A 15,168-nucleotide genomic window follows, 5' to 3' on the forward strand; every position below is an offset into this window, starting at 1 on the left:
GCGGCAGCGTGCACTGTTCTCGGGCTGCAGTTCGCCGCTGCTGCCGACAGGTGGCGTCTGAGTGATGCCTCTCTTGTCCCGCGTGGGGCACCGTAGCACCCCCTTCCCTTCTCCGGCCTCCGTGGCCAAGATGGCGGTGGCCGGTGGAGGGGGCCCCGTGCGGCTCCGGCTGCTCTTCGACTACCCACCGCCGGGCAGCCCGGGATGTTCGCTGTGCTGGCTGCTGCTGGAGCCCAGCCAAGTGCGCCTGGTCACCGACCTCATCAGCCTTATCCGGGAAAAGTTCGGCTTCAGCCGCCGGGCTCAGCTCAGCCTCTTCCTGGAGGGGGCGCTGCTGCCGCCGACCGAGAGCGCGCGCCTGGTGCGGGACAACGACTCCCTCAGGTATCGGGGACGGGAGCGCGCGCCGCAGGTCGCGGGGGCGGGAGGGGGGCGCGAGACTCCCTCAGGTAGCGGGGGCGGGGAGGGCGCGAGACTCCCTCAGGCGGGGGGGGGGGGCGAGACTCCCTCAGGTAGCGGGGGCGGGGGGGGGCGCGAGACTCCCTCAGGTAGCGGGGGCGGGGGGGGGGCGCGAGACTCCCTCAGGCGGCGGGGGAAGGGAAGGGCAGCGAATCTTGGTGGGGGCACCTCTGGCCAGGGTTCAGTTGCCCCCGTGGGAGATAGACGCTCCTGACGTTTCTGCCTAGGATCCCTTGGCCCAAGGTGGTGCTTTCGTCTGGGATTGAAAAATGGAGGCATAAGAGAGGATTTTTTTTTTATTATTATTATTATGAAACTCGGCCGCTCCCCACGTGGCTCGAGGAGCGTGGGCCTCGAGGCTCAAATCTCCGCTTTCCAGCGAGGCCGGCCAGGAGCCGTCTCTCTGCACCTCCTCCGTTCCCTGCAGTGTTTCTTTCCTGTAGGGTTGGCAGTTTTGCTTGGATGTATTCCTGGAGATTTCATCACATGACATAATCTTTAATTAAAGATTAATCTTTAATGCCCAGCGATTCCAGGCCAATCCTGGAGGGTTCGCAACTCTACTTTCATGGCTGCCCCACTCCGCTCTTGCCGAGTGGTGGGAAAACCTGTTTCTGAAAATAGTTAGCTAACACGATTTGGAACACCCTCTTCCCCTTGTGCAGACGCCTTTTAATACCTTTAAAATCATGTCAATAGGTCATATTGTAGCCTAGGTTCAACTCTCTTTGAAAAGCATCTTTATTGTTGCCTGGACATACCCTTAAAATCTTGAGATTTTGAAGGCAGGCCTGCAATGTCCCACAAAGCCTGTGTGGTTAGATGTTGACAAATATTTGGCTGCGTGTGTGTGTGAGTTCCCTCTGTGTGCTGCACCAGCCCTGTGCAGACAGCTGGCATGACAAACCTTGTGCGAACCGCCCAATGCCCACAAGATTCGTTAAGGGACAAAGGCACCCAGCCAGGTTTATTGTTGTCAAAGCACGGTAGTAGTATCCCGCAGACTCTACCGGAACACTAAATACATGTATGCCTGTAACAATGGACCAGCTCAGTGAATGGCGGGACTTTCCGTTCCTTCCTAGGCTAGACAAAGATACTTCCTCTGAGATACATCTTTATATTCTGATACAAACAAGTTAGTACTGCCCATTTGACATAGTTAATTATGGCTCCCTGACGTGGGTAGTTATCACACATCACCTTGTACACATTGGTTGGATCAAAATGTTTTTATTATGTACTCTCTTCCTGACCTTATCTTTTAGGAGGGGTCAGTGTGTTCCTGTTATCTTTGGGGAATGTTTTTGTAGCATTCCTGATATCAGGATGTTCTGGTACCACTGATATCGGGATGTGTTTGCGTGAGTACTTTGTGACTAGCACTTCTTAGGAATGTGTATTTCTGCAATATCAGCCCTGTTTTTGTCAGATTTTGTGAGCAGGTTTTGTCTCATAGCAGGTCTTTGATACAAGGGCTTATGTCTCAGGGCTCTCTTCCTACTACAGCCTGTGCCTCAGACCAAACACCTAAAGTGTGTTTGTGTGGCTAGAGGAAATCTGGGGTGCAAGACAAGGCTTCTTAGGTACTGGAGGAAAGCATGTTCCCTGCAGACTTCCCACTGAGTTCTACTCCATGGCATCTGCACTGGCATGTGGTCCCCTCAAGCAACGGGGACATGCTGCAGTGTGTGCACACTGTCTGTGCCCCTCCCCCCACCAGTGAGCATAGGGGGATTTTAGGCTGTTCGATGGCAGCTAGTTTAGTCCCTGGTGGCATAATTTGTTGGGAGATTTATAGGTGCATCTCCTCATCTACTAAGGTAATATTCCTTAGCTGCTAAGTGAATAGCTGTGACATCCTCATTTCTAAAAGACAATAATCTAATAACTATTTCAAACTCAATATGTAGGAAGGAATATTAATTTGCTAGTTATACTGAATGCTGGTTTCTCTGTCTTTTTCAGAGTTAAATTGGAAGAGGTAGTTGCAGATATTTGTGATGAGATGGGTAACGGTATCACTTATTCATCAAGAAAAGAGAGAAAAAGGCACAGGCAAAAGTTGGAAGAGGAGGGGGAGTCTAAAAGTGAAGATGACAGACACAGAAGGAAAAAGAAGAAGAAGAAACAGAACTCTGAACATCTTTCTTGTAAGGAAGAGGACTCTGTAAATGTTCAAGACTCTTGGAAAAAGTCCAAGAAAAGAAAAAGAAAAGAAGAGGTGAATGGAAGAAATGGTATCACAGGAGGCAAGGAGGACAGTGGTCTTGATGAGTCCAAAAAGCTTAAAAAAAAGTTGGAGGGGGAGAAAGAGCTGGAGCAAGAAAGAAAGGATGCTAAGCAGAGAAAGATAAGGGCAGTTAGAGGAAAGACTGTCTTAGAAAAGGCCAACAACAGTTTCCTTCTGAGTCCTAGTAAAAGTAGCACAGTAAAAAACATTGCAGCCCAGTCCAGCAAAAAAAGAGGGGGAATTTTAGATTGTGATTCCTCCAGCACATCATCTGACAGTGTAATGGATATGAAACAAAATAAATCCTCACATAAACCTGTGGCAGCAACCGTACACAGAGACAAATCCCAACTTGTTGCAAATTCTGCTATAAAAACTGTTACTGCTAGTAAAGTTACTGCCAAGTCTAAAGATGAAAATTCCCCTAAGACTGCAATTAGTAAAAAAGCTAAACCCCAGTCCTCGAGTTCAGATTCTGACTCTAGTATGGAAGAGGAGGAGCAAAGCAGTAACTCAAAGAGAAAATTGCTGCCTAAAAATCCACCAATTGTGAACATTATGTCAAAGTCCCCCAAGGCAAAGACATCCTCTTCAAAGTCTGATAGTTCAGATTCAGAGACATTTGTTATTAAAAAGCCCATAGCAAATGTTGGCTTCAATAAATCCGTAGTAAGAAATGGTGATAAACAGTTGCCAACTAGCAGTCAAGGACCAGCTGTAAACCCTAGCAGTTTTGGAAGGGGACTTGGAAGAGGAGAGGATAACTTCTTCTGGAGAGGAAATAGGGGCCGTGGGTGTCGTGGGATGATCCGAGGCCGGGGCCGGGGTCGAGGTCGAAGCCGAGGAGAAAGCAATAGCTTCTTCTTCAACTACGGTCGTGAAAGCCAGAAAGAGCAGCAGTTAAATGAAGCAGCAACAAACACTTCAGTTGTTATCCAGGTGGGTGACTATTTATGTCCTAATAACACATTTCTTTAAAGATTTTTTTTAAAATGTATAGTTTTCTTACTAAAATTTTAGTAATTGAATATACAAAAACACAGTAATACCACTAGCTCTTATGTCATGCATCTCAACGCACTTAACAAAGAAGGTCGGTATCATTATGCCCATTTTACAGATAGGAAATTGAAGCACAGAGAAGAGAGGTGATTTGCCCAAGGTCACCCAACAGGCCAGTGCCAGGACTGGGAATAAAACTCAGGTCTTGTGAGGTCCATCTGAGTGCTCCACCCACCAGGGAACACTGCCTCTCACATCAAATGAGCATAAATGGTAAAAACAAAACAAAAAAAAATAAGAATAAGACCATTGTAAAGAATACAATTGTACTGTTCATACAGGTAAGGCCAGCTAACTCACATCCTGAACAAGTGTTTGTAAGATACTGTTGTTTTACATTATACACATAGCTTGTGCTCTACCTTTTGGGTTGGATGCTGGTTTGTGTGATGGATTTTCTCAGAGTTTTTTCATACAGCATTAATATTGCTTTTGTTAATTAAGTAACTGAATCAATGGGCTTAATGTTTATTTCACAGAATCCAGTGGAAGTTCCAAAGAGGGAATATAGTGTACTACCTCTGTTAGCTGCCCCTCCACAAGTAGGGGAAAAAATTGCCTTTAAGGTAAGGAAACCCTAAAATATATAGTGTTAGTCATATGGCTCAGATCTCTTTCAGATGTACTAGTAGAATACATTTTGCAGGATATAACACAGCTACTTTAGCTGTGACATCCAAAAATTTTGCAGTGTTCAAACTTGCATTATTTAGTGACTTTTGCTCTAGAAGTATCAGACAATATGTTTGCATTTATCCTGATATGCAGTTAACCTTGGTTCCCCTAGCTTGTAAGTTAGATGAGGAAAAATGGGTCCTAATAGGATTGACATCACAACCTTTCCAGATGAACTATAAAGCTAGGTCTTCAACCATTAGCATAAGAACTGGGTATCCAAAGAACCCTTTTTCACCTTTGTCAGTGAATGACATTTTCGTCTAAATCTTTTTATAAGAAATCTGAAACTCTGACTGGTTCAAAGCCCTCTAAGCCTTCTGGTATGTCTTGTATTTGCAAGTAGCTCTAAAATCATTCATTCATCTCTCTAACCAAGTATTTTCTTGAATAAAAGAACCTGCTATAGTTTTGATTGTGTGTATATTTTCAAATTGTCTTACTCTAAAGACACAACTTGAAGGCAATCAATTGATGCCTCTATTTTAGAAAGCTTTGGAACTGATGCATTTAAGTTTATTTTGTTTTAACTTAATAAAATGACAACATAAGCAAAGAAATGTTATATCTCCATTTCCCCCTCAATTTCAGTAGGAATTCCTAGACAAATCTGTATAATGGATCCTTCCCTCGGACCACTTGAGTCAAGCTTCAGTTAATCAAGCTGACTTGGAACCTTCCCAGAATGCCTCTCTTTTCCCTGGAAAAGCTGTTGTGATACAAACAACTCCTTAAAGACCACCCCAGAGAGAAGTGCTTCACACACACATAAACGAAGTCACTATGAAAATCCTCTTAAGTTACTGTTTCTCTCTATATGATGTTTCTGGGAGATCATCACAAACCTTGCTATAAAAATGCTACTTCATTTCCCAAATCAAAAATAACTAAAGCAATCACTGGTGCTGCGGAAGCTGGAGTCACAGTGATCTCTTCTTGAAGCCCAAGCTGAATGGAAAGCCACTGGAGCAATCAGTTATGAAATACTAGCTGGGGCAAGCATTAGGGTCTAGGAGCAGAATGCATAGCTCTTATGCACTTCACCTCAGTGATAGGGCCCAGGCTGGATAGTAAGTGGCGTCAGCAAGGGCCAGAAGCAGGAGATATAATTTTTCATGTCTTTTAATGATTTATATTTTTCTTTTAACAGCTTTTGGAATTAACTGACAATTACACTCCTGAAGTATCTGACTACAAGGTATTTTTTCCAAAAATGCATGTATAATACTATAGCGGGTAAGACAAGATTTTGGGGGAGTCTTAGATATTTTATAATTCTGTGCATTGTATATTCCCCCCCCACTTCTCCTGTTACCATGCAGACTATTTCCAATATAAATAAAAAATAATTACAAAATACAAAACTATTCAAAGTATTAGTGTTGTAATTAGAAAAACACATGCAAACAATTCTGCTGATTTAAGAGCAAACAATTTAAAATGTGAGGAAATATTCCAAGCTTCTGGATGCAAAAGAACATTGAAAGACACGGCACATTTGTTTGAAGTTGTTAAGACATTTCATGGAATTATTAAAAATAAACCTTTGCAGCAGTTTCAAAGAAAACTCGGTTTATAGCTGACTGATTGCTACATTAATCCGCAGTGACTGTGGCAATACAAGATTTGGGGTTTATTGGTATTACTAATTTCAGCTCATTTAAAACTTTTTAAAGTTAATTGTTTAATACTTGAACAGATTTTTCAGAACTGGCCAAAAGACTTCTTCAAATAGAAATATGTGCTCTGGCTGTGTTCAAGCATATCCTTGTAATGCAATATGAAATACAGTGCTTGTCAAATTTGCTATGCTTCACCATAGGACCATTTTTGTTGTTTTTTGAAGGAGGGAAAAATAATCAGTTGGAATGCTGATAACAAACAGCTAGAGCTTGAGATTCTTTCCTCTTCGGCAGGCAAGTATATGTAACTCCAGAAAGTAGTATGTAAATATCTAAAGTCATTTCTGCTGCAGTGGTAAACATCTGTAAGACGATATATTACAATTTTTCAGACATTTCTTCAGCATTACCTCAAACTTCATAAAATTTCCCGCAGATTAAAATATGTTAAATACGATAAATCCATGGTACTTGCTTGCTGTCTTGAAGTTGGTTGTACATATTGCCAAGCAGGTTTGGATACTCGAATGACTTGTCAGGTGTGGCATCATGCATACAAAGTTCACTTTGAGTTGTACTAGAAACTGAACAATGTCCCATTGGAATGGCACTGTATCATCTGAAAGATTAAAATGTTAAATGAAAATAAATGGAATAGACATATGCTTGTGAATGGAAGAAATTTTAGGGCCAAGTCCTTTGAAGTCAATAGGTTTGCCATTGACTTTACTTTGTAAGGACTTAGTCCTACACCAAATAATGGAGTGCACCTCAAATAATTGATTGAAATTCTGAATGCAAGTATAGTGGTTGCCATTTAACAACCAGCATTTATCAACAGCTGCCACACATCTGAGTTTGACATAGTTTTTCCTTATACTTAAATCAGGAGAGATTTGTGACTGAGTTGGCAAATGTTGACTTTTTACTGGATTTTACTGTGTGGTCTTAACTAGATACCTGTATTGTAATTTGGAAGGGGTTGAACTAGGTCACCTATCTCTGATACATATATACCAGTTATATGCAGTGTAGAATTGAACAGTGACAAATGGGTCCCTACCGCAAACAAATTAGGTTAATGAGTTGATACTGTATAGTGTGATACAGTGTAGTATAAACACAGAGTAGTGTATGGTCATTACTGCTCAACTGCTTCATTGAACCCCTGGGGAGTGAATGATTGTATCAATGTTTGTTGTAATGTGTATTGCTGATTAAATAAATGAACTTGACTAGTTTTTAAATATTATACAAATAATGTTTACTTTTACATTTATATAAAACTAACAGGAAATCACGTTTTTTTCTTATTTAAGTGGTGAAAGAGCCAGGAAAGTTTGATCTGGTGTATGAGTCTGCAGATGGAGCTGAAGTGATAGAATATGCTGTTTCTCAGGATACAAAGGTGTGTTAATATGCTTTAAAGTGCTTGGCCTTGTGCTATGCACAGTTGAAATATTATCAGTTGTATGTGACACTTCATTGCCGGTAAAGAACTTACTTGTTTTAGTGAGATTTCTTATTGTCAGTGCGTCTCAATGAAAATGAGTGAAAACAAATAAGAAATAATTGCTTCTTTATAGTGATTGGTGTATATTTATAGCAATCATTACTTCAACATTATACCTTATTTAGTAGCTACACAGGTGTATAGATGTATATACACAATTCACTGAACAAAATTTTTTGAAGACTTTTTTTCTTAATGTAACAGAATTCAATATTATGTCTAGCATATTTCAGTTTTTACAAGTTTGTCTATTCATCTGGTATTTTACTCTCCCTACATGTGTGGATCTTTGCTGATGTCAGTGGAATTCTGTGTGTATTGGGAAAGCAGAAAAGCAGAGTAGGGATTCACCATACGGATCTCTGTACGATACAGTAGTTCTTGTTTAGTAATGTTCTTGTATAGATGAGCAGCTGATATGTATCTTCTTAGCACAAATATAGACAATAAAAGAAATTCTCATCTGTTTCTCTCCATGCTAAATATTTTACATGTTTGTTTCAGATAACTGAAAGCTGGGATGCACTGATTGAACCAAGACTGATTGTTGAACCTTCTACTACTAATGAATCGACCACCGAGAACGTAAAACTCTAAGATGTGAACTCATTTTCCATATGTGTATATAGTTGTATGGACACACTGTTTTGTGAAGTACTTTCTTTTGGTTTTGAAGACAGCAAATGCACTGGATGTTTTTTAATAAATAATTTAAAAATGAAACTGTGTATAAGGAACTATAAATAAGTTTTTCAAAGGCAATTTTGGTGTATTTAATATAGAAAAGTACATTTGCTTCTCTTTTTAAAATTGTTTTTAATAAAACAGCAGTTTTTCTGCCAAACAGCCATGAGTTACCTATTTAGGAATTGCTTGCTCATGGATGTGAAATACAGGAATTCTTTTAAAAACATTAGCTCCAGTTAAGTTTATTCTCTGTAAGGGTATAGCAATATAACAACAATACAAAGATAACTTACTGTAAGGAGAACTTAAAACAACAACATTTATAATTCATCACAAGTTCGATAGCTAACAACACACATAGCACACTGAGAAGTGGAGTATCTTCCTCCACTGCTGCAAGGCTTGGCATAAATGCTGTTTCTTGCAGTTCCATAGCACATTGCATCTGAACATCTCAAAGGGCTTCATACCCCTGAGAGGTAGGTAGGTATCCTCCCCTTGCAGATGGCAAAATTGAAAACCATATGTAAAGCAAGTGGCAGAACAAGGACTAGAACACTGGAGTCCAACACTTCTAGGCAGTTCCTATGTGTATTAAATTAATCTGTATGCACTTCTTTAAAAAACTGTTCTGATGCCCTTTGTGTTGATCAGTTTCACTGTCCTGTGCCAAGTACCCTTTCTTTCCTCCTTAAATCCCACCTCGTTCAGTATCTTCTAGTAATACTCGGTTGTTGCTTTTTTCAGTATTATTGATATTGTGGTAGCACCTAGGAGGGCTGATTGTACATTGCTTAGCACAATGGCACATAGACACAAAGATGATCCTTGTCTCAAAGACCTCATAATCTTAAGTATAAGACATAAGAAAACAGCTAGATACAACAGACTCCTGAAATATTGTCTGTGTCATAGGCTTCTTATCTAGATTTGTACTTTATTTGGGTTAGGGAACTTGTCTTATCTATATTATAACATTGTGTAAATTTACAATATTCTTTAAGGGTTTTTTTTTTTACTGTGTAAATACAGGACCTACAAAAATATGTTAACATTCTACATGATCAGTTCAAATATTTTTGGTTATTTTTCATTTGGCATTGTTTTGTGTTGCAATATTAAACTTTTTTTAAATTTAGAAAATGGGATAATGAATAAATGAAAAACTATATTTAGTTGAGAACTGAAACCATAAATAAAAAATACTAGTAAGATATTTTTTAGCCAAATAAGTTTTATCCCCAAAAGTTTGTGTTTTTAGGTAACTACTGATTTGTTTTTCATTTCTGCGAAAGAATTGCAAACAATTTATTTAAATGGAAACATTTTGCAATATCTTATAGCAGAAATGTCATCTGCTAACAGAGTAGTCTTGACATTTAATATGTATTTTGTGCAACAGACCCAAGATCCATATTCCCCATTCTACAGCTGAATGTGACACACAATGTATCATGAATAAAAATAGAAGTATAAGTAAGTAGGTAGACAGAAGGTTTTTGAAGATACACCTTTACTAATTGTATTTGGCCTCTGGGTGGCAGTATTGCAGAATATTTCATTACTATAAGAGTCTTGTTTTTATAGTCCACCAAATCCCTCAACAAGCACAAATCAAGTCAGTTGGTATGAAACAATGTTGTTTGAATAGACTAAATTTCAATTAAGTGAATACAGAGTTTGTACAAAGTCCTATTATAGTTTTATTTTGACAGCTACTGAGGAAACATGTAATGTACCTAGATATTAAACACCTTGGATTATTATAGTTTTTAAGATTTCATTTTTTTTGCATCTGCAATTGCCTTGCATCTTGTATATCTCTAAAACTGACCAATGTAAATCAAAATATTCCAGCTTTACAAAATTCTGCCCACTTGGGAGTAGTATTTTGTTGACTAGCAAGTCAGATATCTGCCCTCTCCCCCGCCATTCAAAATCACATCAAAAGATGGTGACCAGATGGTGCGCCTGGGCTGATATTTTCAAAACAGTTTTTAAAGGTTGGCATGTAGTCAGTTACTAATTAATGTCACTTTTACATTCTTGCATGCACTGGTACAATACTACATTGTTTTTGATTGTAGACTATGGGGAAGTGGCGAAGTCTTATTTTGTATAATGCACAGAGTTTAGTAGAAGATTCCATTCTAAAACTTAATTTTTGGGACTAACAGTTTCCTCATACAACTTCAGAGTGGGGTAAGCTTAGAACAAAAGTATGGAGGAGTCTCAACTCCAGGCTGGATTAGCTGAAGTGAGAGAGAATTGATGGATGAATGCATATTTTTGAAAAGTTTGGAAAACAGTTTTTATGGTTTCCAAAAGCATTGCCAATTGAATAATTAAAATTCTTTTTGAAATTATTTTAATGGGATGTTGAAAAGACATAATTTGATGAAGTAACAACTTCTCATGCTAAACACTGAAATGGTTGGACTATACCCTTTTGGAGGGGAAACATAAGATAACCTTGAATAAAACAGACGTAATGGGATTTAAAGTGAAACTAAAGATTCTTAATTAATTTGACTGCCTCAAGACCACTCCTTGAGTGGTGGACCTGTAAGAAACATCGCTAATTTAATTCTTGAATGACTTCTTTTAAATAACTGAATACTTGTTTCCCTTTCATAGGACTTAGTTAAGATCACTTATGTCTGCCCATATATAGGTTATCTATGATAAACCTAATAGGACTCTCTGACTCAAACAAAATCCCTCTGCCCAGCTGTAAACTGTCTTAGTCATCTAATATCTACTAAGGTTCAATTCATTAATGATTTGGAGGAATAATCTATTTTGGTCACAATTTACCTGGTGAAGAATGTTCCTACCAGAGGCAGACTCACTCTTAAAAGTGTAATAATCTGTGTTAAACTCTCCACAAGTGAGATATAACAGAAGAGATAGTAACTGAAATAGTCATTGCTTCCTTTTCTTTCTTTCTTTGTTTCATCAGTGATGAGTATTTTGCTTATCTTTAGACTCCAGTGTCCCCTAAGACATTAAAAAAATCGAGACGTGGAGGTCCCATCCTTAAATTGGTATAGACAGAAATAATTAAGATGATGTTCCTTTGAACAATAAAATTTTAGCAATTGGGAGGAGTAAAATTACTCTCAACACTTTGACACTCTTTTCTTGTCTACACTATTTTAAGGTTCGGACGCCTAATCCACTTCTCAGGAGATGTACATGCATATAAGCTGTACTCCGCTATTTGTGCTAATACTGGATCTGCAAATTCTTTAGAAAAGTGGCATGTTTCTTTGTTCTTGCCAGAAGCCTGTATGTTCTATTACATTCATAATACTGTTAGAGTGCTGGCAACAAACCAAAGGGTTACAGGCATTGAATTCTCTACAACAGTTTTTTTTTTTTTTTTTTTTAAATCTCTTTCCATTTCTCAACCATTTTGTGTTCAGCTGCTAAACTAAAATGTAAAAATATCTTAATTTTTCTGGGCAACCGTATTAAGGCCCTGATCATGCTGCTGCATCTACATGAGCAAGGCTGTGTGCCCATGCAGAACCCCAATGAGAAGCCAATGAGATTCGGTGCAAGGTCAGCGCCCATATTACTAAGCAAGAAAATGAAGTCCACTAAATAATTCCTCATTTCCTGATAGTTCATGCAAGATCAATCGTGCTGGTGCAATTCTAGTTGTGGAGGTAAAATCCATATAAATAGCCCTAAGCTCGCAGTGATAATGTTTATGTGATTCAGTCTTCAAAAACACTTAAGAGATTTTATTGTAAGGATTCATTGTTACAAATTAACCACTTTTTCTTAGGCTTTATGAGATTTCTTTTCCTCTCTTGCAGGTCCCTGACCAGCTACAGATGTAAACACCAGTGTCCCCTGCTAATGTATTTTTTAATCATATGTAAATTGGAAAATCAGCAGCTCTCAATGCAGGTTCACTTTAGACCTCTGTCTTAAATAGAATTTAAGAAAAAGCATCTATATGAATTACAGTGCTAACCACTGGGATGTATTTGAAATGCTAGGCATGGATTACTGGCTGTGCACTTTCCCAGCATAATTTACAGCAGCTTAGGGCTACACTAATTTCATCCTGGCTATTAACTGCAGTGGGGGAATCACCGAGGTCCATGAAAGCCCAGTACCTTGACAGCCAGGAGAGGGGATGGTAGCACGGAATCCATTGTGGTAATTATGTGTCTCTTGTACCAGTCCTCTGTGCTAGATTGATCCTCCTGTGGTTGGCTCCACCATCTTTCAGGCCTCTGTGCATCAGTGCAGTAATGTAAAGCAGCTCTAGTGCATCTGAGAAACAGGGCTTCTGACTTTCACAGCTTACAGCTAGCCCTGTAGGGACAGCTGTCATATCTGGGAATTGAACCTGGGTTTCCTGTGCGGTAGTGCTGGCTGGTTTAGGTACTGGGCAGGGTTAGTCAAAAGTTATGAGCTGTTGAAAAGTATTGGAAAGCTATTTCTCTCTTTTTTGTTTTCTATATAATTGGTTTAATAACAGTTGGTTTGGGGAAAATATGCTCCTGATAGATTTATATTGAAACAGCTTCTATATGCACACCTTGGTATCCCTGGTCCTTTACAAATACAGCATAAACAATAGCTCATTTCTTAATCACAGGAGTGGGCCATAGCATGGAAAAATGCACTGTAACTTTGTCAGTGACTCAACCCTGCATGCATTGTTTGTTACTCACTGTTTGCACATTCAGATAAAGCTCAATAATACACAGCTGCAGCAGCTGTTATCAGTGTACACAGAGAATGTGAGTGTAGGCTGATCTGAATGATGTGATAGGGCGGACCAAGCAGGACAGTCATTGAAGCCAAACACCAGTAGAGTCAGAAGTCCAATTTGATTTGCATAAGCACCACAAAATTTTCCAGATCTTTTTGGTTTAGAAATCTGATGGGACAGTTTAGGAGATAAAACTCCAGAACATCAGGGTTTCAGTCGAGTCAGACATCAAAGTGGCCTCTGATGAGTTTTCATGATCTCCACAAACCAGAAATGCAGAAAGCACAAAAATATAGTAAAAAGAAAAGGAGTACTTGTGGCACCTTAGCGACTCACATTTATTTGAGCATAAGCTTTTGTGAGCTACAGCTCACTGCATCCGATGAAGTGAGCTGTAGCTCATGAAAGCTTATGCTCAAATAAATTTGTTAGTCTCTAAGGTGCCACAAGTACTCTTTTTCTTTTTGCGGATACAGACTAACACAGCTGCTACTCTCAAACCAAAAATATAGTGCTTGACTCAAGGAGTAGGGGAAGTTCTTCATCTATTCTTAGACTATGCTAGTCAGTTTGCTCATTTCTCACATGAAGAGCTATTAGGAATTTATAAGTGGCACCCTTCCTTTTGAGTCAGCACTGAACCAGTCCCAGCATGGAGCTAGAGCAGTGGTTCCCAAACTTGTTCCGCCGCTTGTGTAGGGAAAGCCCTTGGTGGACCGGGCCGGTTTGTTTCCCTTGGTGGACCGGGCCGGTTTGTTTCCCTTGGTGGACCGGGCCGGTTTGTTTACTTGCTGTGTCCGCAGGTTCGGCCTATCGCGGCTCCCAGTGGCCGTGGTTCGCTGCTCCAGGCCAACGGGAGCCGCTGGAAGCAGCGTGGGCTGAGGGACGTACTGGCCACTGCTTCCAGCAGCTCCCATTGGCCTGGAGTAGCGAGCTGCGATCGGCCGAACCTCCGGACGCGGCAGGTAAACAAACCAGCCTGGCCCGGCAGGGGCTTTCCCTGCGCAAGTGGCGGAACAAGTTTGGGAACCCCTGAGCTCGAGGATTATATGAGGGGAGGGGAGATTTCTAAAATTTTATAATGGAGGACCTGACCATGGTGGTTAAAGATCCCATGCCACCTTTTGCAAATATAGGTATTGTTCCTCTCTTTCAAATTCTAACCTTGGTAATAACACTGCCTCATGTGCTTTTGACTGCATAGATGCAGTATTGCCAAGTCGTGACATTTTATCACAAGGATCACAATATTTGGCATTTTTTTTAAGCCCTAGACTCTGCAGCAAGTGAATACACCAGAATCTAAGCGTTTTTTAAAAAGTAAGTTTCTAGTCCGCATGGTTATGGATATAGTTTTGAAAATGGGACCGTAAAGATGCAAATGTCAGAAGGCAAATAAAAATAGTCCAAATGTGTTATTTTTTTTAAATCTCACAATCTGTAAATCAATCTCATGATTTCTGAGGGCTGACTTATGATTTCTGAATGCTTGGGGTTGGCAATGCTGTGCATGATTCTAATCCTAAATTGTTGTGCAGTATTCCTTTTCTCTGTCGTACAGCTGCTGTTTCCCACTGCAGAGCTGACTCCTACATACTCAGAACAGTATTGTAAGCGCTAGTTAAGGAATGTTTATAAAATGCTTGGAGATTCTTGAATGGAAGTGCAAAGTATTATTACTATTTTGTTACTATTTCTGTTTTATTTTATTACACAGACAATTACGCAGGTGTAGAAAATGGACAGCATCCAAATATAATCAGAAAAAAATGAAAGTGAACTTCATTATTGGCCATTTATTTGTACTGTGCTGTTCATCCTAATCAAACTTATTTTTTCCACCTATGAAATGGTTTAGCATAATAAAAGAATAAGTATAAATACTGAAATGAGATTTAAAAAAAATCACAGCATTGCAGCAAGCAGATAAATGATTCAACAACTGTGAATTTCAAGCAACATAGTCATGAGTAAGGCTGTGTGTCTGTCACGGAAGTCGCGGATCCTGTGACTTTCCGTGACCTCTGTGACTTCTGCAGCAGCCCTACTGGTTCAGGGGTTGCCTGAGCCGCGCAGCCCCTGGGCCAGCAGCAGCAGTTTGGGTGCGGGAAGGGGCTCAGGGCTGGGACAGGGGGTTGGGTTATGGGGAAGGGGGAGATTATCTGGGGGGGGGGGGGGG

General features: G+C 40.0%; 1 protein-coding gene across 2 annotated transcripts; it reads left to right on the forward strand.

The window, feature by feature from the left end:
• Positions 1 to 64: 64 nt before the first annotated feature.
• On the forward strand, positions 65 to 13,330 carry COIL (coilin). 2 transcript variants are annotated; one of them, XM_073310336.2, is made up of 8 exons: positions 65 to 384; positions 2,428 to 3,631; positions 4,234 to 4,320; positions 5,580 to 5,627; positions 6,276 to 6,345; positions 7,371 to 7,459; positions 8,069 to 8,149; positions 12,079 to 13,330. In XM_073310336.2, the coding sequence occupies exons 1-8, from the start codon at positions 65 to 67 to the stop codon at positions 12,100 to 12,102; spliced, it is 1,923 nt and encodes a 640-aa protein (XP_073166437.2). In that variant the 3' UTR covers positions 12,103 to 13,330. The 2 variants fall into 2 exon arrangements, with proteins under 2 accessions (XP_073166437.2, XP_073166439.2); XM_073310338.2 differs by having other exon boundaries at positions 105 to 384; positions 8,069 to 8,164.
• Positions 13,331 to 15,168: the final 1,838 nt, after the last annotated feature.

Source organism: Lepidochelys kempii, chromosome 14 (genome assembly GCF_965140285.1).
Source record: "Lepidochelys kempii isolate rLepKem1 chromosome 14, rLepKem1.hap1, whole genome shotgun sequence".
Lineage (NCBI taxonomy): Eukaryota > Metazoa > Chordata > Testudines > Cheloniidae > Lepidochelys > Lepidochelys kempii.